General features: G+C 39.8%; 4 protein-coding genes across 4 annotated transcripts; 2 read left to right on the forward strand and 2 right to left on the reverse strand.

Moving 5' to 3' along the window:
- Positions 1–709: 709 nt before the first annotated feature.
- LOC308285834 (COP9 signalosome complex subunit 9-like) lies at positions 710–5,994 on the reverse strand. The gene is made up of 3 exons (XM_080726725.1): positions 5,817–5,994; positions 3,912–3,984; positions 710–1,608 (listed from the first exon to the last, which is right to left on the reverse strand). The coding sequence occupies exons 1-3, from the start codon at positions 5,910–5,912 to the stop codon at positions 1,571–1,573; spliced, it is 207 nt and encodes a 68-aa protein (XP_080582851.1). The 5' UTR covers positions 5,913–5,994; the 3' UTR covers positions 710–1,570.
- Positions 5,995–8,891: 2,897 nt separating this feature from the next.
- apoda.1 (apolipoprotein Da, duplicate 1) lies at positions 8,892–10,952 on the reverse strand (the record flags this gene model as incomplete). The annotated part of the gene is made up of 4 exons (XM_080725209.1): positions 8,892–9,127; positions 10,160–10,245; positions 10,350–10,471; positions 10,836–10,952. 4 exons carry the CDS (start codon positions 10,950–10,952, stop codon positions 8,892–8,894), a joined length of 561 nt encoding a protein of 186 aa, XP_080581335.1.
- Positions 10,953–14,811: 3,859 nt separating this feature from the next.
- LOC308285482 (apolipoprotein D-like) lies at positions 14,812–16,500 on the forward strand (the record flags this gene model as incomplete). Its single annotated transcript, XM_080726250.1, has 4 exons — positions 14,812–14,931; positions 15,216–15,337; positions 15,947–16,035; positions 16,259–16,500. The coding sequence occupies 4 exons, from the start codon at positions 14,812–14,814 to the stop codon at positions 16,498–16,500; spliced, it is 573 nt and encodes a 190-aa protein (XP_080582376.1).
- A 3,877-nt stretch (positions 16,501–20,377) lies between these two features.
- Positions 20,378–23,189, forward strand: LOC308285733 (apolipoprotein D-like). Its single transcript, XM_080726582.1, has 5 exons — positions 20,378–20,463; positions 20,833–20,966; positions 21,154–21,275; positions 21,996–22,084; positions 22,796–23,189. Exons 2-5 carry the CDS (start codon positions 20,847–20,849, stop codon positions 23,035–23,037), a joined length of 573 nt encoding a protein of 190 aa, XP_080582708.1. The 5' UTR covers positions 20,378–20,463; positions 20,833–20,846; the 3' UTR covers positions 23,038–23,189.
- The last annotated feature ends 893 nt before the right edge of the window (positions 23,190–24,082 follow it).

The following is a 24,082-nucleotide window of genomic DNA, read 5'->3' on the forward strand; positions in this document are numbered from 1 at the left end:
TCAACATATCCTCTCATATCTAGCTTTGAGTATGTGATATGTTTGTTTTGTCTCCATGTCTCTCCGGCTCTTTAATAAACAGAAATAACATTTTCAGCTCGGGGATACCAATTTAAAAGAGAACTCATACAGGATAAAGGATAAACAAGTGACATAGGAAGTGATGACACAAAGAAATGAGCAGACAAAATTGGAACTGGAACACTATATAATCAAAGCTGATATAGTGATTCTCTCTCCTGATTGGAGAAAGTAGAATTGGCAACCCAACTGGAAATGTATTTTCTGTTTATTAGAGATGGAGTCACAGGGAAACCTGTTACCGAACAAACATATTATATGACTATTATGAGAAAAAATTGAGATTTATTTTTAACTGAACAAAAAACATATAAACATAATCAACCTCAATTGTTTTTGCCATGAGTCATGCCAATGCATGAAGCACAACCAGTTTCCCCAATAATGATCAATCACTATGCATGTGTTTATTCGCCACTGCTGCATCACATCTGCATTTTAGTGATTTTCCCAGTAATCTGAACACAGGCATATCAAATATACTCTTAAATGGCTTCGTTCACAGAGGGAATTTATTATCTTTTTCTTTTAATAGCACATACAGCATGCATCTGCAAAACAAGTGATACGTGTCATCACTAGACATACTGTGTCATGTCCAAAACCTAAGGAAATATTCACATTTTAAAAATAGCATATCTGCAAGCTCTCAATGCATAGTACCATGACTCATTGTGAGCTTGTAGAACTGCTATTTTAGCTACTTTTCTTGTGACGCTGTATGATGAAGTAGGGCATTCATCTACGAAAACAAAACAAAACATAACAGTTGAAATATGGAGGTACAAGGCTCCTGCCCAACAGCAGTGACATAATAATACCATACACTTAACGGCTTCACTCACAGAGGGAATTCATTTTTTTCTTTTTCTGTCATCACATAAAGCACATCTACTGTACAAAACACAGGTGTTATCAATATACATCATGTTTTGTGTATATACAATGTCAAGGGACAGGTCATGTCAAAACATCATTGAACATCAAATCATACGTATGCATTTGACAATTACATGTGTAATTACAAATATTGAAGAGTGATTCTTGCAGACCACGATTCATCACATGCCATCTGCAGTATGTCTAAGGGAGACAGTAAATGTTGGAGGCGCTCCCATCATATGCATACATATATAATTATGTCTGAGAGGGGCGCACCTCTAACAGGTGTTCTTCAACGCCAAGAAACCTACAATCCAGCATGGAGGTGGTTGAAGTCATGTACACCGTAGGTGCTCTTAATGTTAGCATAGTGCATATGGAGGAATTCCTGGGATCTGAAGAATGTCACAACATCTGGATCAGCTGGAGACTTTTTTTTGAGAATGTTTTAAAACCCTGAACTAGGGCACCAATGAAAGGAAATTGTATGTCATTAAGGCTAGTTTTGTCTCGCAAAAGAAAACAAAATAGACAGAAAAAGATGTCCATGGAGTTGGATGAATTCACAGATCACCGCAAAAACGGTGAAGATGTGCTCGTCTCTGTCTCAGAGGATGTCATCGTCATCGAACAAGTCTTCAAAATCTGTGGATGGTAAATAAATCAAAAAGCTGTTATCATTAGACAGAAGATATATAATACAGCATGACCACGGTGGTCGTATTTAAAAAGTTTTTTTGCAGGGGAGGCATTTTCTCATAAAGCCTAATAGGTCGGTGGGTTAAAAGGGGGCGAGGGGTGATAAAAGTAAAAGGTCTGGGAACACACTTGCTGCGCTGTCCACGAGTCCTTCCTGTCGGCCTGTACCTTTGTGGGGTCAGAGGCGAATGGCAGAATTGTACCAACATGCATGGAAAAATGACTTGAAAAGATGTCTGGCTTGGCCAGCTGTCTGTTGATGTATGAACAAAATCTAAATAAAGGTACCATGCACATAAAAGTAAAGGTCTTGTGCACATTCTATCACCAGTAAAATGGGCATACTGTATAAATAGACTTAGATTCTGGCTTGGCCTTGTACTGACCGAGTAAGCATAAGGTATGAATCTCTGTAGATATAAATATATGCATGAGTAAAGTAAAGTACTATCTATCACCAGTAACATTGGCATAAAGTAGATATTCTGAGGCCAATATGTGTACAGCCAGCTAGCTACGCATTAAGAATACTGATAAATATGGATAGACTAAAGTGCACACACTGAAGTGTGTGCACCCTGAAACCCTGAGTACAGGTCTGCAAAAATAGGTGTCATCAGTCAGAGGGAACATAGAAACCACTACTCACAACATGAGAAAAACTATATTTTGAGCCAAATTAAAGACAAAAAAAACATTGCCTACGTTACATGACTGGAATTTGAGGATGACACAACAGCGTGTGACAATTTTTTATTGGGAGACACTCTGCAGGGACCTTCTCTGTTTTTAAGACATTCTTGAAAGTTCTATTTCTGGGCATCTCATTTTCTTCTCAACTGTTAGAACACTCAATTTGATGGCTTTATTAGTTTATTCATTTATTTTTAAAGTGTGTGTGTGTGTGTGTGTGTGTGTGTGTGTGTGTGTGTGTGTGTGTGTGTGTGTGTGTGTGTGTGTGTGTGTGTGTACACTCAGGATGAATACAGGTCTGTTTGTCTCACTATTACTTTCAAGGTCTGTCTGTCTGTCACTATTAATCTATGATTGCAGGTATCTTTTTATCATACGAAAACGGCATACATATGGCAGATTTAGCCTGCAGTGCAGAGGAGGTCCACATTGAACCTGTGTGGCGTATGAGAAGTCGCTACCGTTTGATGTAGCTTGACTAGCTTCGCCTCAGGACAAAGATCACACTTGATTATAAAACTCAGTAAAGGGAAAAGAAAAAAAGAGGGGGTAGTTAGGGAAAAAAGAGAGATTTGGGACTAGTAAAGTCATTTCCTGCTGTTGGTTACTGAGCCCACAGTGTTTTGACACCCAGGAGTGAAAAGAAGGCATGTGCTGCTAATGAATTCAATCTGACTTGACTGACAACTTCTCATTTAATATGTTCAAAAGTCATAATCACTTCCAGTGGCCTATCTCTGAAATCTTAACATTAGCTTCCATCAGTCAGTACTATCCACTAGTGCAGTGGTTCTCAAAGTGGGGTCCGGAGATGCCCGGGGGTCCCCAGCTAAATTGGTTGATGTACAGTAGCATCAAAAAGCAGTTAAAAAGTAACCACTTTATGGAGCGCCCGCTGGCCTACTGGTGGGTCGCTGATTCGATTCCAAAGTCTGACCAAGGTTTGATGCGTCACCCCCATCATTCTCCCCATTTCCTGTCAGTCTACTGTCCTGTCAATAAAGGCATAAAAGGCCCCCAAAACATAATCTTTAAAGAAAAATGGTAACCACTTTAACTCTATATACATTGGCTATTTGAAAATAACTTAATAACAAGCTCAGCTCACAATGGGTGGCATCTGCTATCGTGAAAAGAGTTGTCACATTTTGACATTTTAACAACAAAAATCTTGTATGGTGTCCCTGGCACAAAGTATTTTTGGATGAGGGTCGCAGCCAAATACATTATTAACCCATTTAGACCTTCTAAATCCTAACCAGTTTTCTGAAGAACTGGAATTATTGTTCAGATATATTACATAAATATATGTTGCTATTTACTGCATACAGCACCTATTACACCAAGAGGGGTTCCCGGATTGAAAGTCATAGTAGCGTATTGGTGGTCTAAATGAGTTAATGTGTGGCTTTGTCTCAACAGTGCAGTTAAGCCTAGAAGTTACTATAATAAACAAAACATTACTGAGGGCAGTTACTAATTTGAGTTTGTTAGTTGATCAGAAAGTTCATAGCAAGCTACAGCTGCAGGATGATATTATTTTTATTTTATTTTACCATTGAAGAAGTCCGAATGAACAGCTTTTTCATTAGCAGCCAAGTCCATCAGCAGTCCTGAGCTTCCCCCCGCCTGCCAGAACACAAAAAGGAAGATAACAGTTAAACTAGTCATCTAGATCAGTGGTTCCCAAATGATTTGGCCAAAAGAGAAATTAGACGTTTCCCGGGGACCCAATAGTGAAAACAGCATATCTACAAGTTCACAACATGTCACTTGTACTCGACTGTCGTATGTCATATGTTTTCTCATACAAATAAAGCTCTTTTTTTAAAGATATGTTTTTGGGCTTTTTTATGCCTTTATTGATAGGACAGGAAATGGGGAGAGAGGTGGGGACTCGGGACTCAAACCAGCGACACGCTGTCGGGCTACACTGAGCTTATGTTATCTGCTCCTGGACCGGTAGGCCAGAGGGTGCCCCCAATAAAGCTCCTTTGAATTGAAATAGATTTATTTTATTTTATGTAAAAAAGTATTTTTAAAATAATGAGATAGATGTACAGTATATATTTTTTATGTAGGAAAAGAAAATGGGACTTTCACACGAGTTGTGACATGACCCATAAAAATTGGTCCGTGACCCACAAATGGTTCGCGACCCACTGTTTGGGAAACACTGATCTAGATAAGCAAACCGTTATTGATCCCCAGAGGTTAATTCATGTGCCATAGCAGCAACTAGCCTTGGACAAAACAGGTAAGAGAAAAGTCAAATAAACATACAAATAAAATACTATAGAACAAAATATAGCTTGGATTCTGGAACTAAATATCTGCACTGGGTCTCTGAATGAGTTAACGTTGTGTACAGGATTTCAATTAATATCAACTAGCCAAGCAACTAGTTATGACTTATTGTTATAAGTGTGTGTACAGACTAATTTAGCCCTAGAATGGCTGTGATATTCCAGATCACCCTCCTCTTGTGTCGGTAATGGGGCACAAAATGACAGGTGCGACAATTGCGATTGGTGCTGGTCAGCTGTGGCGTAAGTAACTAAGTACATTTACTCAAGTACTGTACTTAAAGGAGTAGTTCACCCCCAAAATTACTTTTTTTCTAATGATTACTCATGCCATGGCATAGAGACTTGAGTTCAAGGTCATTTTGGGGGTGAACTACTCCTTTAAGTATACTTTTGAGGATTTTTTACTTTACTTTGGAGTATTTTATTTTCCGATACTTTTACTTCTACTCCATCTACATCTCAGAAGCAAACATTGTACTTTTACTCCACTACAATTATTTGAAAACGTATATGTAGATTTTGATTATTATTACAAAACATACTTTAACCACTTCAGCCCTGTAGCCAAAATACACACTGGCGATGCGATGCATTGTGAGCTTATAGATCTGCTATTTTCAAAAGAGTTTTATACATCTTGAACTTGTGAAATGGGATATTCTGCATACTTTTACTTTTGCGCTTTAAGTATATTTTGATACCAATACTTTTGTAGGCCTACATTTTCTATTCTGGAGAAATTCAGAGTATTTCTATATCGCAGCATTGATACACTTATACTTAAGTAAAACATTTGACTACTTTTTCCACCACTGATTAGTCCTGATGCTGCTATGCTATGCAGGAAAACGACTAAACAACACTATTCAATCAATTTCAATTCAATTCAGATTCAATTCAAATGAGCTATATTGGCACGAGAAAAGATTACATTGCCAAAGTGTCAAAATATAATAAAAACAGTTGAAAATGGACTGGAGTCACACAATATGGGGACATATGTCATTAGCCAGCCAGGGTATTCTGGAACAAATAGCAGCATTTCCTTTTCCTCGATACGATTTAAATAATATACAAAAAAGTCTCAGATTTAAAATGCGTTTAAAGGTAGCCGCTCTGTTTATGTGTGCAGACTGTGCAGTGTGCACTAACCTCGTCCAGGTCCACGTAGGGTCCTGCTCCTTCAGGGAACATCTCATCAACTGCTGGCTTCATAACGGTCGAGTTGGACTGATCCTTCAGTGGCATAGATTAATACAATGTAATATGTCGCCGTTCAGTTGTCACTAAACGCAAAAAACACTTCAATGTACGACGTGCTGCTGGCAAAACTCAGAACTGCTACAAGAACTCAACCATAATAATGCGGTGCTACATGAAAACAATTCCGGTGAGAAAGCTAACTTATGGTATAGAGTTCCCCTTGCTAAATTAATTTAGAACCATTTCTAAAATGTCTTCTAAATCCTAACAGTTTTCTGGAAAAAAAAATCAGTTTCTAATATCAGTTGTTCTTAAACCTTTTGAAATCAAGGACCCCCCAAATTAAATGTATTTGGCCACGGACCTCAGAATATTTTGTTCCAGGGACCCCGAGAAAGAAAGATTTGAGTTACAAATGTTCACTTTAAAATACATAGACAGTAAGAGTCATGTTAAGATGAAATGAAATGTGAAATTTCCAACCCATTTCACATTCCAGGCTTAATATATTAAAAAAATATTTATTCTTATATCAAAATGATTCGTTTTTTACCTGCAATACAAAATATGCTAACTTAGCTTTGATCCATTTCAATATTATGACATCTATCCGCTGTAAAGGAAAGTATTTCCATCAAAGGAAGTAAAAGTATACTCATTATGTAGATATAAATTAGTATAATAATTATTGAAGCATTAATATGTTCGGCTTTGTTGATACATACAGTACAATAGATAAATTAAAGATAAAATGCGAAACAATGAGTATAGGCCTAATATAGATTTGAATAGACTAATATCATAATTATAACTATTTATATTTTCTGAATTTAAAAAAAGTGACTTAAAATGCAGTATAAACGGAGTGGAGCAAGAAGTTCAATATTTCACTCTGACTCTGAAATGTAAAGTATTTTTATTTAATTTTTTTAAGTTTATTTAGATCCTCATTAAAAGAAAAAAAACATTTCACATTGAAAATCCAACATTTCGTTAAAAGAAAAAGTTCACATTGAAATCTAAAAATGTTCTAATTGATCTAAAATAGGCTGAAGCTCAAAGCTTAATATTGCCTAGTTTCTACGTTTGGATTTACCATGGATTTTGACAACAAAAACATATCAAACAGTAAAAGTACACAGTAAAAGTGTGAAGTATCAGAAAATGGTTTTACTCAAGTTCAAGTACCTCAAAATTGGTGGGCTACCTCAATACTTGGAATATATGAGCCTCTTCTAAAATTTGAAGTATTCATTGAATTGATGATAGGATATGAGCCTCAGGGGCAAGTGGACAAAAGACGTCTGAAGGAGTTCAGACAAGCCAAAGTAGCCTAGTAAACTGACTCCTCCCATCTTCAGTTCGAATCTGCTTCGCATTCGAATGAAGGCAGGAAGAGAGACTGGTTTACGAGGCTAAAGCCAAAGGCCCTGCAACATTTGGAAACATTGATTGCAACCACAGGAGATTGCTGCCCTGCACTGCAAGTCCATGGCATGGATTCCATGCATTTTCTGTTCATGGGCTGAATGTTTCTAGGCTCATATTTTCTTGTGATCAGGAAATATATTACAAATGTATGGGGCTGAGTAACTCTTTAAAAGTGTCTGTAAAATGGTTTGCAGTAGTAGGCTACCGGTACATAGCCTACAGCAGGGATGTCAAACTCAAATGCACAGGGGGACAAAATTTAAAAAATGGTACAAGTTGAGGGCCGGACTGGTTCAATGTTTATTCAAACGCGGGCTTGTGGTCACGGGTCCTCGATACGTGCCAATGCACTAGCAGTGCATTGTGGGACTTGTAGTATTATGGTGGTGCGTGTGTAACAGAGTGACACATTGGGTGCGTTCGGAAACCCGCACCGAGGGTGTGCTCGGTGTAGTGAGTGCAGTGGGCGTGACGTTGGAGAGTGCGTTCAGTGTGGCTTATTTACGAACGACCAGTTTTAACAGGGAGCTGTGTGCTTTTTCACTCTGAACTCTGAAGGCAAACTTTCTGAAAAGCAGCAGTTGCTAAGTATGCTAACGTAACATTGACATTGAAAGGAGATGTAATTCATAGCATTGGCATACCTGCTTACACGTTAATGTGTGTGAAACTATCAAGGCCAAACGACCAATTAAGCTGCAAATGCTGCATTTTGCGGTAATTTCCGCCATTGTTCACAGCTGAGAAGCGTTCGAGACATGGCTATGAAAACCAACCAATCAGAACACCGAACCACCGCACCACACCGCCTAACCCCATCTTCTGAGTAGGGTTGGTGAGTGCGTGCACTCAACACACCAGTGCGCCGCGCACTGGATTTCCGAACGACAACGCACCAAGTGCACCGAATAAACGAACGACAACATGGCACACCAGTGCGTTGAGTGCGCATTTCCGAACACGCCCATCGCCTCAGCCTGATGGCATCAAAAGTCAAATGTCTCCCCCAGTCCATAGAGATATCCCTTTGGTCTGATGGGTAAGATGTTGCAATATACCAGTGGCCAGTGGGCCAGTTCTAATAGTAATTAAATATCATCCCACGGGCCGAAGATAATTCAATCAAGGGCCTGATTTGGCCCCCGGGCCTTGAGTTTGACATATGTGGCCTACAGTATGTACAGTAGGCCTCTATAGTAAAATAGCTTGCTTGATCATTATCAAATCCTGGTTTGTTTTGAGTTTTGCTCAGCAGTGAAAGTGACCAGCATTTAAATCAATTGAGCTCACATGGTATGGATTTTGCTGATTCTATTTACCCTAATAAGGGGCTGTGTACTTTCAATTTGAGACAAATTACTCAACCCTCACCATATGTTTACATATACTGTAACTTTAATATCTGTAATATTGACAGCTGTTATAATGAAAAAATAATGCTTTAATAACCAAGACAGGATGTACAGAATATTAGTCAGTTAGTCAAACATGATTGAAAAACCATATGACAGAAAATATTCTCCCAAACATTCCCTGTCAACAGCGCCATCTTGTGTCGTCTTTCTAGTGCTGCCCTTCACTCACAGAGCTCTGTCACAGCCTGCTGTCACAGCCTTGCTGCTTGCTGGCCACCATTCTGCTCACGTCAATGTTGTTGTTGGTGAATACTTCTTTGGCTTTCTCGACGGCTGCATCCGGCAGGGTTCGTGTTCGGCTCAGGATCCACGCAAAGTCGACGTGGAAAAGCCTCAAGACATCTGTGCAGGAGTACACCAGGGCTGTGTTGACATAGTCTGTGGCCAGGATCCAGTAGGGAGAGTAGGGTAGCACTGTTTGATACACATGTAAACAGATGTGAACATAGGCTCCAGATTTGTGAAGACTTTACCCACAACACACACAAAGTGCATCATGGTATTTTCATTTTTTTTTCCACCTGCCATTGAGGAGCCCCTGCAGGAGGACATATAGCCTTCGTCCTACTCCAACAATCACTCACAGCCCACATGAGTACGTACAGTGACATATCACCCTCCCTCCCACAAACCTGGGACACTTGTGTTCGTGTAGTAGGCGCCCTACAAAGCCTGGTCCACCGCAGTGGATTCAAACCCACAGCCTCCGTGCAGTGGTGGGCAGGGATTTACCAATACCAAACTAATTTTTCAAAAGCAAAACTACTCCGCATCAAGGAGTTTATTAGGTAGGCCATAAAAGTGTGTCCTTGAGTGCAGGGGAATATTTTGGGTTAAAACTGAATCCGGTTTGATCTTTCCGGCAAATTGTAGTCCTTTGAGTACTACAACATGACGTGTTGTGGTTTCCGCTCCAGACCGGTTACAAGCCCGAAAAGTGAAGTGATCCCAGACTATGTAAAGCAGTGGTTCACAAAGTGGATTCCAGGGACTTTGTGGGTTCCTTTATGGCGGTCTAAATTGACCCATACAAGTCTGTAACTCTGACAGTGTACACATTTGTACACTGTCAGAGTTAAGGGGAGACCTTCAAGTGTAAACGTTTGAGAAACACTGATGTAAAGCCTGATTCATACTTAATCTGTACGACAATGTCAAACTGTAGGCATATCGTCACTGTCGGGCAGAAACCTCGTATCTCTAAGTTTCAAAATATGTATGTTTTTTTTCGCGAAGTGAAGCCCTGCTTCATCATAAGGCCGTCGCACAAAAGTAGTGAAAACAGCCGATCTACAAGCACACAACGCCTCGCGGTGCGAGGCGTTGTGTGCTTGTAGATCTGCTATTTTCACTAGTTTAGTTCATTTTTAAAATGATAAATACAAAACGAACGGTCTTGGACATACAAGGTTTTCACCCGACAACGACGATATACTTCATACTCACCATAGGAGTAGCTGATTCCCAACTTGCCAGGATTCTTGATGTCCTCGGTTACTCCAATGCCTTCAATTCGTCTACACTCTCCCTTTCTGTCATATTGTATATTCAAATTCAGTTTCAAAGAAGAAGACAATATAGGCAAAGCCATACACATGAAGTGTACAAAAGTGATGGTAATGGTATGTATACTCACAATATTTCAGAGCTGGACACTCGAATGGTGCTATCTGCCTTCATGGTGAAGTTGGTCTCAATGCACCTTCCCTTCTCAAACTGGGCTGGCAGTTTGGCAACTTCAAACCATCTCCCCATAAACTACAAGAGCAATACACGAGCATTCAGAGAATATCATTGTGCTTTAAACTGCGAATAGGCCTACTATAAAATCCACACTAGCATCACCATTGATAAGCAACGTAATGTAATGTTCCATTTAACCATTCAACAATGAATATATTAATAAACCAAAACAATCTACAAATTATCTGAATGAGTTTTCTAAGTTGCAAGCCTTCATTTGGAATCGGAAGAATGTTTGTTGAGCATTTAAAGTTGTTTTCAACATCTTTTGGTTTGCAAGTATTGAGTCAAGATTGAATCCACAAAATGAATAAACTTACTGACTGTCTGCCCAGCATTGGATGAGGGTAATATATTCTTTATCTAAATCAGGTGGTACCTGTTTAATGTTGAAGGCAGTTTGGACAGCTGGCTCTGGGCATGGGCCCCAGTGTGGCACCTGGGCATGGATGAGGGGGAGGAGGAGAGGAAGTAATAGAGCAAATGATGGACTCATGGTCACAGGGCCTTGATCTGCTGGAAAGGATTAGAACCCACGGGATACAAAACAATAAGTAAAACAGTAAAGCTAAACAGTTTTCAAGTGCAATAAGTGAAAATGTGACTCGTTTGTGGTCGAAGAAGGATTTATACTTAGTTGTGAAACAGAGAATGAATCATTCTTTGACGACAAAAGTGTCACATTTTCAATTGTTGCAGCTGAAAATACTTTATTTTTGTTGAGCGAAACTTCACAAGACACTGTTGTACTATTGCGTAAATCAGGCTTGAGCTAAACAAGCAGTGAAAGGTTGCTGTTGGTCTTTCTAGTATAACCACCCAAAACATTAGTCAGTGAGAATTGCAGGACATGGGTTAGGTATTTATGTTTGTGGAAGAAGTAGCAACTGGAGATTATGAAAGATGTGCCATATTTACTAACCAATTGATAGAATAGACCAAATAAAGAAGAGCGTAAAAATAGAGGCAGTTCCATTGGCTCTCTAGAAGAGATGATTCAAAGTATGCAGCAAGACATTCACTTGTCTAATAAGTATCACTAACACACGCTATCAATTTTGACAAATAAAGCTTTCCTGAGGATATCCAGTCATTTACCATAAATCTCTACGTACATCAATAAAAATCACATCTTACCGCTGTGGAATGATGGTAAAGATAGGTGGTGTATTCCTTGGAGAAGCACTTGACAATTCACCAGAGCAGTTCTGTCTGCGGTGTTTTTTAAACCCAGAACGTTGTGTCATGAATTGCTGCCTTTGTATAGAGCTGGCCTTATTTGGGACATGAAGTAAAGCATTAGCAAATTGGAGTCATGGGCCACATACCAGTAGAAATGTTGTAAAACAAACTAAAAAAAAGTCCCTTCCCTTAGATGCATGTCCTTTTGACTTCTGATGTTAGCTGGGCATGTTTGTTTAAATATCTCTATATGTAGACAAGCATTTTTTTGGAACTGTTTTAAAAAAATGCTTCCAGAAAATGTTTGTCTACATACATAAAGGTAGTATTTAAATTGCTACAAATGACAGAACCCTGATTGAATGTTAATTTTTGAGCCAAAATGTGTTGGATTGTCTGAACAAATGAGAAAAAAACGTTTTGGCAACACTCTGATATTCTGTCAACTGTCGGTCCTGTCAACTCCCTGCTTCGCTTTGAAAGTTACAAGATTTACAGAAATGGTAATTCCACCTCCCATACACATATTATAATGTCATGCTGTATTGCAGAGGATTGTGATTTATTTTATGTGTTCACTACTAGGGCACTAGTTCTCAATGTGGGGTCTGGGGACCCCAAGAGGTCCTTGAAGGGGTTCCAGGGGGTCCCCAGCTAAATCATTGATTTCCGCAACCCCACATATACTGTACAAATGTACAAAAGGAAATGTTAACCCTTGAGGACTTTTGATGACACATTGGATGAAAACCATAAGTCTCTAACCATTTTCCATGCTATTTACTGTACCTTAAATTAATCTGACCTCTAGCTCTGTTGAAGGATGTCACTGCCTACAGTGTTGCTACTGTACCAGCTGTATTGCATGTTTTTACAAACACCTTGAACCACCTTGAACCTTGAATTCACGGTGACCCATGGTGTTAACACCTGTTAACAGCATGGATGAACACAACAGTAACCTCACATTTTGTTCTACACCTGACTACACACTCTGTCCATCACAACAACGTCTGCTAAAATATTTCCCTTTTGAAAGACCACAGGCCGTTTTCTCAGCTGTTTCCACAGTCTTGACTGAGTAGAAATACATACCACCACAAATAGTTGTTATCAATTACTATCAAAGTTGAGTTAAACATCAAAAGAAAATGTTCACTTTCTGTATGGTATACCAAGCAACATCAACGCCTATTTGAAGAGGAGGCACAAGCTACATGTACTGTAAATCCTTTGAAGTTCCTGGATTTTACTAGTCAGTATAGAGAAAAAAGGAAAATGGCACCTGAGATCCTGAAAACATTTATTAAAATAAATGTAATTCATAAAAGAGGGATTGTTAAGAAAGACATCAAGACATTTCTAAATTCTTATAGGCTGTTTCATAACATAAAATAGCTTATGTTTAATCAAATAGAAGTTTTCACACAGAAGCAGAGATGGGAAATTCTGAATGACACCTGGCACCTCCAGTCATACAGTCATACAGAATTTGACAAGCAGAGTCAGAGTGCTTGTCACATGCTACTACAAACAGCCTTTAATCTAGGCTGCTGCTACCTGTGTACACACAGGGGTCATGGGGTCAACGGTCAAGCATAGGTTAAGTCATGTGTGGATATGTTGTGTGTGTGTGTGTTTATGACCACATCACTTGGGAATATTGCCTGCTGTCGAGGAACAGAAATGGTCACATTAGAATGCAGTGATATAATTAGCATGACTATTACTGTGACGTAAGGATTGGTTCTTTGAGAGCTTTTTCCAGCTGTGATTCAACAATTATGAAAACGAATGACAGCTGGAATGAATTTGAATAAAGAATAGAATCTGATTATCCAAAGAATATCATGATGAATATTGCTATATTGTTTCTATATTGCCTTTGGTTTATGCCCCTGTATTTCAATTGTATTGCTGACCATTTGTCTTTGTGAATGTCCATGTCTGTACCAGAGGGGCTTAAAGGGTTAGTTGTGAACACCTGTACTGTATTGTTGAAGATGGTGTACTGTAAAGTATCTCGCTGCTTTTCTTTTTTGAATGTGGAATAAAATCTTTATACTTAAATCTTAAACGTTTTATATCAGCTTAATGTTTCTGTAAGTACTAGACTGTGATAATGAACACAACATTACCACATTTGACAACTGATAATGTTGCATCATATTGGATTTGGTTAACCTGTTCTTGAAATGTACTGAGATTGTTGAGTATTTGGTTAAGAAAACAAGGAGTGAACTCTCCCATTGCGAAATATAACAAATATAATAGAGAATATGGGTGATTGACAACTGATTGTGTATTATGTCATACATTACTTACATAGTCTCTATCCAACAAGGAACTTGGAGTAAAAATGCTGAATGAATGTGTAATGTGTAAGTTGTAAAAGTCAATATACTGTAATAATTGTGGTTAGCCTTGAAGTGTATCAAGTAAAAGCCTGGTAAATCATTTACAGCATTCATTCAGCCTAGCCAGAATATTTCCCTCACATACAGTATTGTTACATTCAGGGCTGTTTGAATAACATAAGTAATCATTTGAACAGGTGCCAACTCTCACACCAACACTCCACTACTCTCTAAACAAGGAGGAGGGAAGGGAAGCGATCAGTGATGTAACCTTCAGACCCCTGTACTTATATAAAAGTTTACCCAAAACTGTGAACTTCACTGAAACCAGGTAGTTCTCCTGAACACATACAGGTAAGGGGCAAGGGGCCTTTTTCTGTGTCTGTAAGTGTCACTCTCCCCTCTTGCAAGATTCATTTATAGTCCTTTTTACGGTATGTATATTTTGGACTTTTCAGCTTTTCTTGTTTGGGTAGTACAGTGGAGACTGACAGGAAACGGGGAGAGAGAGACTGATTGACACTGCTAAGGCTCAGGAATCGAACCAGTCAGGCTGCATTAGAGCCCGTCGTATGCGCCTTAACCACTCAGCCTTTTCAATCTAACAATGGTTACCTTGAAAATAAGTTATTTTCAAGCTAACCAATAATGGATAGCTAAGCTAACTATAATGGTTAACTATTAATTTATTTTCGATGAGCACATATAAATTCAGCCTCACGCCTGTGTTTCCTCAGTAGGACTTCATGAATGCTCTGTTGTATTTAGCCTACAAGAACAAACTTTTTGACGTTCTCCACAGGTTCTGGTGAGAAGATGCAGGCCATCCAAGTGATTTCTGTGACTCTGCTGTGCGTTCTGGCAGCCAATGCTCAGGTCTTCAAGCCTGGCAGATGCCCCCAGCCCGCTGTTCAGCAGAACTTTGATCCCACCAGGGTGAATATGGAAATACTATTTTATACTGTACATCTGCCCTTGGTTTTAATGTTTGCTACTATCTGATGTTAAATTAGCTAAGGAGCAATACATCAAAGTTTCTTTACTAATGTAAACGTCCATCCATAAATTCTTTACAATGCTGCATTCTGTAGGTTTCATGTACTACCCGGGCAGTAGCAGTAGCAGCTCTAATAATCCCATCCACCAAACATGCTGTAGCACTTATGAGTGTTTTGAAGTTTCCTACATGACCCTCTGTGTTGTGTGCTTTGCCCCTGCAGTACATGGGTAAGTGGTACGAGATCCAGAAGCTGCCAAACATGTTCCAGCGGGGACAGTGTGGCACTGCCCAGTACCATCTGAAGGGACCTGGAGTTGTTGGCGTGCTCAACAGTGAGCTGCTGTGAGTACCATCTGCTTATAGGACAATATGGTCCTACCTTAATCTGAGATTGTCATTTGTACATTTTGTTCAGTACACTCGCTGAGCCACCAATACATAAATTAACACTGACTTTACAGCATTGTCGTACGAGTGTTGTAGGCCAAAAATAACTGACTTCAAGTATAACAATGTGACACCATCTTTCATGTTTTCAGTTATTTCTATAGTTTAAATTAGGCTTTAGTCTAATTTACGAAGGCAAGAACATTTACTAAGTTTAACTTATTTAAAGCTTGCATTATGTTCAGATAATTAGTTGAACAGTTTGACCAAGACTAAGTGGTGCGAAATACACTTTCTGGGATATTCTTAACCTATTATCCCTCAAAATACAAAAAACAACCTCAATTTACAAGTAAAAAATCATCTTTAGAATTGTGAGTAGGGCCTATTGTTCCGCCTCCACAGTTGAAAAGGTCTTGTTTGTGAATCACTTTAGTGTAATGTTTCAACCATCGTGGTACAATGTGAATAAAAAAAATGCTTTTAAAGGAGTCAAAGGACAAAGCTCTTACGGTTCTCTCTCTTCTCTTTCACATTTTTAAAACTCTACCTCTCTTCTCTCAGTGCTAATGGAAAAATTAACACCGCCACTGGAACTGCCAAGGTCGTTGACCCATCTGAGCCTGCCAAGCTGGAGGTCTCCTTCTTTGAGAGTAAGAACCTCAAATCTGTAACACGTTCACTTATCAACAGCTAATTTGCTGTCAAACATTATCCGTGCAGATAGTGGCATGTGGAACATTTGTAACCACTTTAACCCTGTTGTCCCTATTTTGAGCATGTCATTATAGGCAAAGATTTTAAATCTTTTTCACAATCATATAAAACGTTTGCATACAAAGAATAAAAAAAATCACATGCACCCATCTCCTCCAGACTCTCCCGCTGGTCCCTACTGGGTGCTTTCCAGCGACTACACCCACGCCCTGGTGTACGGCTGCAGTGACTACGGCGGTATCTTCCATTCTGAGTTCACCTGGATCCTGTACAGAGAGCCCGTTATGCCCGAGGAGGCCCTCGAGGAGATGCACAGCATCCTGACTTCCATCGGAGCCAGCGTGGACAAGCTGCTCACCACAAACCACGATGAGGTTTACTGTCGCCCCATGTTCGAGTAAACAACACAAACACACACATACTCGTGCAGAGAGAGAGAGAGAGAGAGAGAGAGAGAGAGAGAGAGACTCCTGATTCAGCCTACAGGCCTCTGAGACACAGAATGACTCGGATTCATGACACGGTCTGCTGCAGAGTGTGTTGCATGCCTTATGACTGTGCTGTCCATGTCCGTGAAATCTAGCCAATGCAATAAACCTGTAGAAAATAAGTGCATGTGTCATTTTCTCCTTTATCTAATGAGTCTGAGATTCTGTTCAACAGAATCTGTTGTGTGTCTGTTGTGTTGTGTGTACAATATACATTATAAGTTACTATAGACTGTTGGAATTCCACATAAGAAGGGTTTCACATATTTTTCAATCTATCTTTAGGGCCAGGGCTAGAAAGATACAGTAGCAATAATTATAATTGGAGATCCTTTGACCGCTGGTGCATATCTCACTATATTTGAGTTTGCATGTATGTACATAATGATGTCAATTTTATCCCCCGTCCAGACTTACACCACAGTTCTCTTGAAACTGTATGGATTGAGGTAATCTTTGAACATGCAAAAAACATACTAATATGCGCTGTCTATAGACCACCTGATCAGAATGATTTCTTTGAGCTGCTTGATGAGAGCTTAGCAAAGGTGGACGGTATTGAGTACCACATTTTGGGCGACTGGAATGTGGATGTTTTGCGTAAAGAAGCACCCATGTTCAAGTCCTTTGATGGGTTATGTACTCAATACACTCAGCTGGTCACCGTACCCACCAGGGTGACAGAGCACTCCCAAACCCTCATAGATCTCGTCGTAACCAATGACAAGTCCAAAGTCACCGCTAGCGGGGCTATTGTATGCGGTCTTAGTGATCATTACATGATCTACGCTACCCGAAAAATACACAAACCCAAGGCTAGTGGCCACAAAACTGTCGTAGCTAGAAGCCTTAAGAACTACTCCAGTGAGGCTCTTAATCACAAACTAGCGAGTACAGACTTTACCCCAGAACTGCAGTGTACAAATGTCGAAGGAGCATGGTGTGGTTTTAAAACCAAATTAACCGATGCTCTAGACGACGTGGCCCCCTTGAATACCACCAGGGTTAAAGCCCGCCAAGAGCCATGGTATAACTCAGATATTGCCGAATCAGCTAAACTCAGAGACAAAAAGTATGATGAAAAACGAAAGTGCTGCAAAAAGCTCAGGAAAAAATTCAACCATGACCTCAAAATCCAAATCAAACATCTTACTGCTCAGTGCAAGAAGCTTAGAAACCAGACAACCGCCCTAGTCAAATCCGCCAAAAAAAACTACATCGACGAAAAAATCGACGAATACAAAAACAAACCACGAGACCTATGGAAGTTGCTTAACAACCAATTAGGCTTAAAACCTAAAACCATTTGCCACAACATAAACATCAAAACGGACGCAGCTCTCATTTCTGACAAATGTGAAGTGGCTACCCATCTTAACAAAACCTTTACCACCACAGCCCGTAAACTGGTCGAAAGACTGGTTGCCCCATCTGGGCGGTATGGTGTAAAATTTGTTAAACAATTCTACAAAAAACTGGGCGTCAGAAAAAACGGTTTTAAACTTGCCACAGTGACAACTGATGAAGTGTTTAAAAAACTGAGTGCCCTACCTCAACACAAGGCCACTGGCCTTGATAAAATTCCAGCTAGATTTCTCAGAGATTCAGCCGCCACCATTGCTCCAATCATTACCCACATAATTAACCTTTCCATTGAACAGGGTCATGTCCCCCAGGACTTCAAACTAGCAAAAGTAACCCCCCTGCATAAAAAAGGTAGCAAACTAGACCCTGGAAACTACCGCCCCGTTTCCATTCTTAGCTCCATATCCAAAGTCATGGAGAAAATAGTCTACGAACAGATTGCAAAATATCTTGATGAGAATAATCTGATTTACGAGTTCCAATCTGGATTCAGAAAATCTCATTCCACTGACACATGCCTTCTCTATTTGACTGACCAAATCAAACGCGAAGCGGATGACAGCAAATATAGCGGCATGGTCATGATGGACCTCCAGAAGGCATTTGACACCGTAAATCATTCTATTCTGATTGAGAAACTAAAAGCCATCGGTCTTGACAGCGCAGCAGTGAGTTGGATGCAATCTTACCTGGTGGGGAGGGAACAGGTGGTGGAGATTAACGGTACCCTGTCTCCCCCCTCCCAGTAAGCTGTGGTGTTCCTCAAGGTGGCATACTGGGGCCTCTGTTGTTCCTAATATACGTGAACGACATGGCATCTGCTTGCGACTGCAATCTGTTCCTGTTCGCGGATGACTCGGCTCTCCTAGTCTCGGGCAAGGACCACTTGCAGGTTGAAAAGACACTTAACTCTGAACTAAGTAAGATCTGCACATGGCTTAACGATAACAAATTATCAATTCACTTGGGAAAAACTGAGTCCATCCTCTTTGGAACAAATCATAACCTCAAAAAAGTTGATAACTTCACAATCAAATGGGTGACAAGGTCATAACACGAAAAAACGAAATCTCTTACTTAGGATGTATCCTTGAAGCTAATCTTTCCAGCGAAAAGATGACTTCTAAAGTAATAAATAAAATCAACCAACGAACTCGCTTCCTACAGAGGATCGCCCCAATGGTCAATTTCAACACACTGAAGACCATAGCTGGTGCAATAATCCAGCCCCTATTTGACTACGGAGTTCACGTATGGTATCGTGACGCCCCACAAGCCCTTAAAACTAAACTCCAAACAGCCCAAAATAAACTAATTAGGGTCCTGCTTAACCTTCCCTATCAGACTCACCTCACCGCTACTCACCAGTTAACAGTGGGGTGGCCCAGAGTAGATGACAGAGTACAGCAACTTGCAATGGGCCTGGTGTACAAGATACACTACACCACTATGATACCCAAGTACCTGTCAAAATACTTTATAAACATTAAGGATGTCCATAATTACAACACCAGAGGCAGCGCCACAGATCACTTCCAACCCAGAGTCAAAACCAACAAAGGGTCAAACTCGTTTTTCTGCTATACCACCAAAATGTGGAAAGCCTTACCGAAGGCCATAAAGGAGTGTGGATCACTAGCATCCTTTAAAATTGCCCTGAAAAACCACTTACAGGCAGCAGCCGTTCGCAACTGGTAAAAAAATGAACCTAGCCCAACCCTACCCTCCCCTGCCCCTTCTTTGTATATACTGTTTGTTTAGACTTACTGTTTTCTTTTTTCTTTTTCTTTACATATCTACTGCATAGTACTGTGTTCTATTTGTCTGTCATTCAATGTTATATGAGATACTTCAATGGTTTCCAGTGGAAATAAGCTTAGTCTTTTCATGGATCTCCTTTTAGTAGACCTTGTACCAGTGAACTGTACCGTCATGAAACTGTACCTTTTCCTATGCAAACTTCTAATAAAGTCTTCAATATTGTGATAGCCTATATATGGCGTCTTGTTTTTACGAAATAGGCTCCTCCCACAACTTTTGTAAGCCAATTATATTGTCACATAAATCCTGAGAGGTTGCCCTATAGGGCAATCACACTAATTATATGAATCTAACTGCAACTACAATCTGAAATTATCAGTGAATTTATGGTCCATTTGAACCTCATCTTAGAAAGAAATCAGGGATAAAAACCAGAGTTACAAAGTGCTGCACAAAAAATGGGACAAAATGCACATTCAAACACCAAAAGAACAAAAATAAACAAGCTAATACAATTCAAGCAGGCGTGACAGAGATACATACAGACAAGCTGTGACCGTTCACATATCTGTGACCTACGGTCGCAATAATGATTTGAACAGGTGCCAACTCTCACACTCCACTACTTGCTATATGTCAACAAGGTGGAGGGAAGGGAAGTGATGCAACCTAGACCTCTGTACTTATATAAACATTCACCCAAAACTGTGAAGTTCACTGAAACCAGGTAGTTCTCCTGAACACATACGGGTAAGGCTTCAACCATATCTCTTCTTTTTTACGTTTCTGTCACTCTCTCCTCTCTCTCAAGATTAATTTATAGTCCCATTTTCAAGCTAAATTATGGGTGCTTGAAAAATAAGTTATTTTCAAGATGGCCATTAATGGATAGCTAACTTATTAATGGTTAGCTTGATTTGTTTCATTTTTTTAAACACAAGAATTCTGTGTTGCAAAACCTTGCAGACACTAACTACTCTGGTAGTCAAGTGCTTCTCCAAGCAATACACAACATATATAATTTCGGCTTCAGCTATTATTCTCTGTCTGAAATCAGTACTTCATGAATGATGCTCTGCTTTAGCCTATGCAAGAACAAGCTTTTGACGTTCTCCACAGGATCTGGTTAGAAGATGCAGGCCATCCAGGTGATTTCTGTGACTCTGCTGTGCGTTCTGGCAGCCAACGCTCAGGTCCTCAAGCCTGGCAGATGCCCCCAGCCCGCTGTTCAGCAGAACTTTGATCCCACCATGGTGAATACGGAAATACTATATTACATATCTGCCCTTTGTTTTAATGTTTGGAGTCCTAGGGAGACCTCCTCCAACCACTTTTGGATAGCAGCTCTAATAATCCCATCTACCAAAACATGCTGTAGCACTTATGAGTGTTTTGAAGTTTCCTACATGGCCCTCTGTGTTGTGTGCTATGTCCCTGCAGTACATGGGTAAGTGGTACGAGATCCAGAAGCTGCCAAACATTTTCCAGAGTGGACAGTGTGGCACTGCCCAGTATCATCTGAAGGGACCCGGAGTTGTTGGCGTGCTCAACAGTGAGCTGCTGTGAGTACCATCTGCTTATAGGACAATATTTTCATTTGTACATGTGTACACTCTCTGAGTCACAAATGAATCAATGAACACATCAATAACTATTTTACAGCACAACAACGACAATGTTGTATGGCAAGAATAACTGACCAAGAGAAAAACGTGACACCATTTTGTTATGTTTTCAGTTATATTTGAAGTTTATATTAGCCTTTAGTCAGATTTACAAAGGCAAGAGACTTTTATTTGGCTCAGATAATTGCGTATATTCAGGTAATCAGCTTAAAGACAACTCCACCCTAAATAACATCTAGGCTCATTTTCCTCCTTATATTGATCCAAAATTACTCTCCATGGGGTCTATTAAGCAGAAATGCCCCTGTGGTCCAGTTTCCCCAGTAGAACCCAGCAGCCCCCATAGCATAGAGTGGAGCCTATATCGCTTTTACACTATTTGTTGTGGTCAAAAGTGATTCATTTTTTTATTTTTTTCATGAAACACATCCATGCCTTGGTTGTCCCACACAAGCCGCTACACTCTGCTAAACAGATGTTAAATGCTGTTATGTGTTTTTCCAAGTCCCGGAAAAGGGGTTGTAAATAACTTCCAGTAATGTTTCATCCATCATGGTACAAGTATTTAAAAAAGGCTTTTAAAGGAATTAAACGACTAAGCCATATGTTTTATGGTTCTCTTTCTCTTACACGTTTCTAAAACTCTACCTCTCTCAGTGCTGATGGATCCATTAGCTCCGCCACTGGAACAGCCAAGGTTGTTGACCCATCTGAACCTGCCAAGCTGGAGGTCTCCTTCTTTGAGCGTAAGGACCTCAAATGTGTCGTGCAATCTTTAACACTTTCACTTATCAACAGTTAATTTACTGTCAAACATTATCTTTGCAGATATAGTGGCATGTGGAACATTTTAACCACTTTAACATTGGTGTCCCTATTTTGGGCACGTCATTATGGGCAAAGATTATTTTTCTAAATCAATCAAAGACAGGGTGATGTGATTTTTTCCCCCCTACAACATGATCATCAGGTATTGTGATTATACTTGGAGGAAGATTGTTTAAAAAAAGTGTAAAGCCTTCGCACGAAGCGAAGGCTTAAAGACAGATTTGCAGAGCATGAATATGCTGTACGGACTGGCAATCCCAGTTATCCTATGGCGGAACACTACAAAACAGCTGGACACACAAATCCGAATAATCTAAAAAAATATGGTGATTGAAGTAATTCCCAAGTCTGTAAGGGGTGGGGACAGATTAAAACAGCTTCTCCAAAGAGAAACATTTTGGATTATCACCCTAAAAGCTACAAATTACCCTGGTCTCAACAATGAGATTGACTTTCCTTTGCTTCTTTTTTTGAAGAAGATTTTTCAAAAAAAAAAAAGCTGATCTACAAGCTCACAAAGCATTGGTTAATCATAGAAAATATCAATCACTTGTATTTGTATTTGTATTTGTATTTGCACTTGAGTCCAGAGATATTCAATGACTATCATGTGCACCCATCTCTTCCAGACGCTCCCGCTGGTCCCTACTGGGTGCTTTCCAGTGACTACAACCACTCCCTGGTGTACGGCTGCAGGAACTACGGCTTTGGCTTCTACTCTGAGTACACCTGGATCCTGTACAGAGAGCCTGTTATGCCCGAGGAGACCCTTGAGGAGATGCACAGCATCCTGAACTCCATCGGAGGCAGCGTGGACAAGCTGACCACCACAGACCACGATGAGGTTTACTGTCGCCCCATGTTCGAGTAAACAAACACTCACACATACTTGCACAGAGAGAGAGAGAGACTCCTGATTCAGTCTACAGGCCTCTGAGACACAGATTGACTCGGATTCATGACAGCCTGCTGCAGAATGTGTTGCATGCCTTTTGTTGTGACTGTGCTGTCCATGTCTGTGAAATCTAGTCAATGCAATAAACCTGTAGAAAATAAGTGCATGTGTCATTTTCTCCTTCATCTAATAAGTCTGAGATTCTGTTGTGTGTCTATGTCTAATACAATAAAAGTTACTATAGACTGTTAAAATGTATTTAAAGCATCCAGTACAGTACAGTACAGTACAGTACATCCAGTACAGTAATGACTAATCATTTGAATCTAGTTGACATTTGGAGACTGTTATTGTTGACGTGTTGAAATTATCCCTTTTTTATTCGATTGATTCTCTGAATTACTTTTGCATTTTGGACTCTCAAGTCGATAATTAATGTTATGACTTGATGATGCCCATGCAGTATGTCAGTTGATATTCAACTAAATAATGGCAGTAATGACAGCAACTCCCTCCCTTCCTAAACACACGTCAAAGACGATCACATTTTCTATTTATTGCAATGACAATACATCAGCAGTTACATACAGTTACATTCTCAGTGAATCTATGGTCCATTTGAAACTCAACTTGAAAAAACAGAGTTACAAAGTGCTGCTCAAAAAATGGGACACTGGTACAAAATGCATATTCAAATACCAAAAGAACTCCACAATTGGAGAAATGTTAAAATAAATAAGTTAATACAATTAAACAATGAATAACAATAGGATTAATGCATGAAAAGTATTATTACATGAATGCTTTTCGGAACATATATGCTTTTAGAAGTGGTTTAGAAGATAAGATGGTCAGATGTCAGATAGCCTTGGGACCAGGTAGGGTGTGCCATTTGAAAATACCTTCCAAGTTCCACTTGCCTCTCTCTCCATAGACGTCCATGTAATTCATAGTGCACTGATCATGTCATGTCATGTCATGTCATGTCCATGCCTAGATCATGCACCACGTGTGTGCACAT

The sequence above is a fragment of the Nannobrachium achirus genome (assembly GCF_963921795.1).
Source record: "Nannobrachium achirus genome assembly, chromosome: 5".
Classification (NCBI taxonomy): Eukaryota; Metazoa; Chordata; class Actinopteri; order Myctophiformes; family Myctophidae; genus Nannobrachium; species Nannobrachium achirus.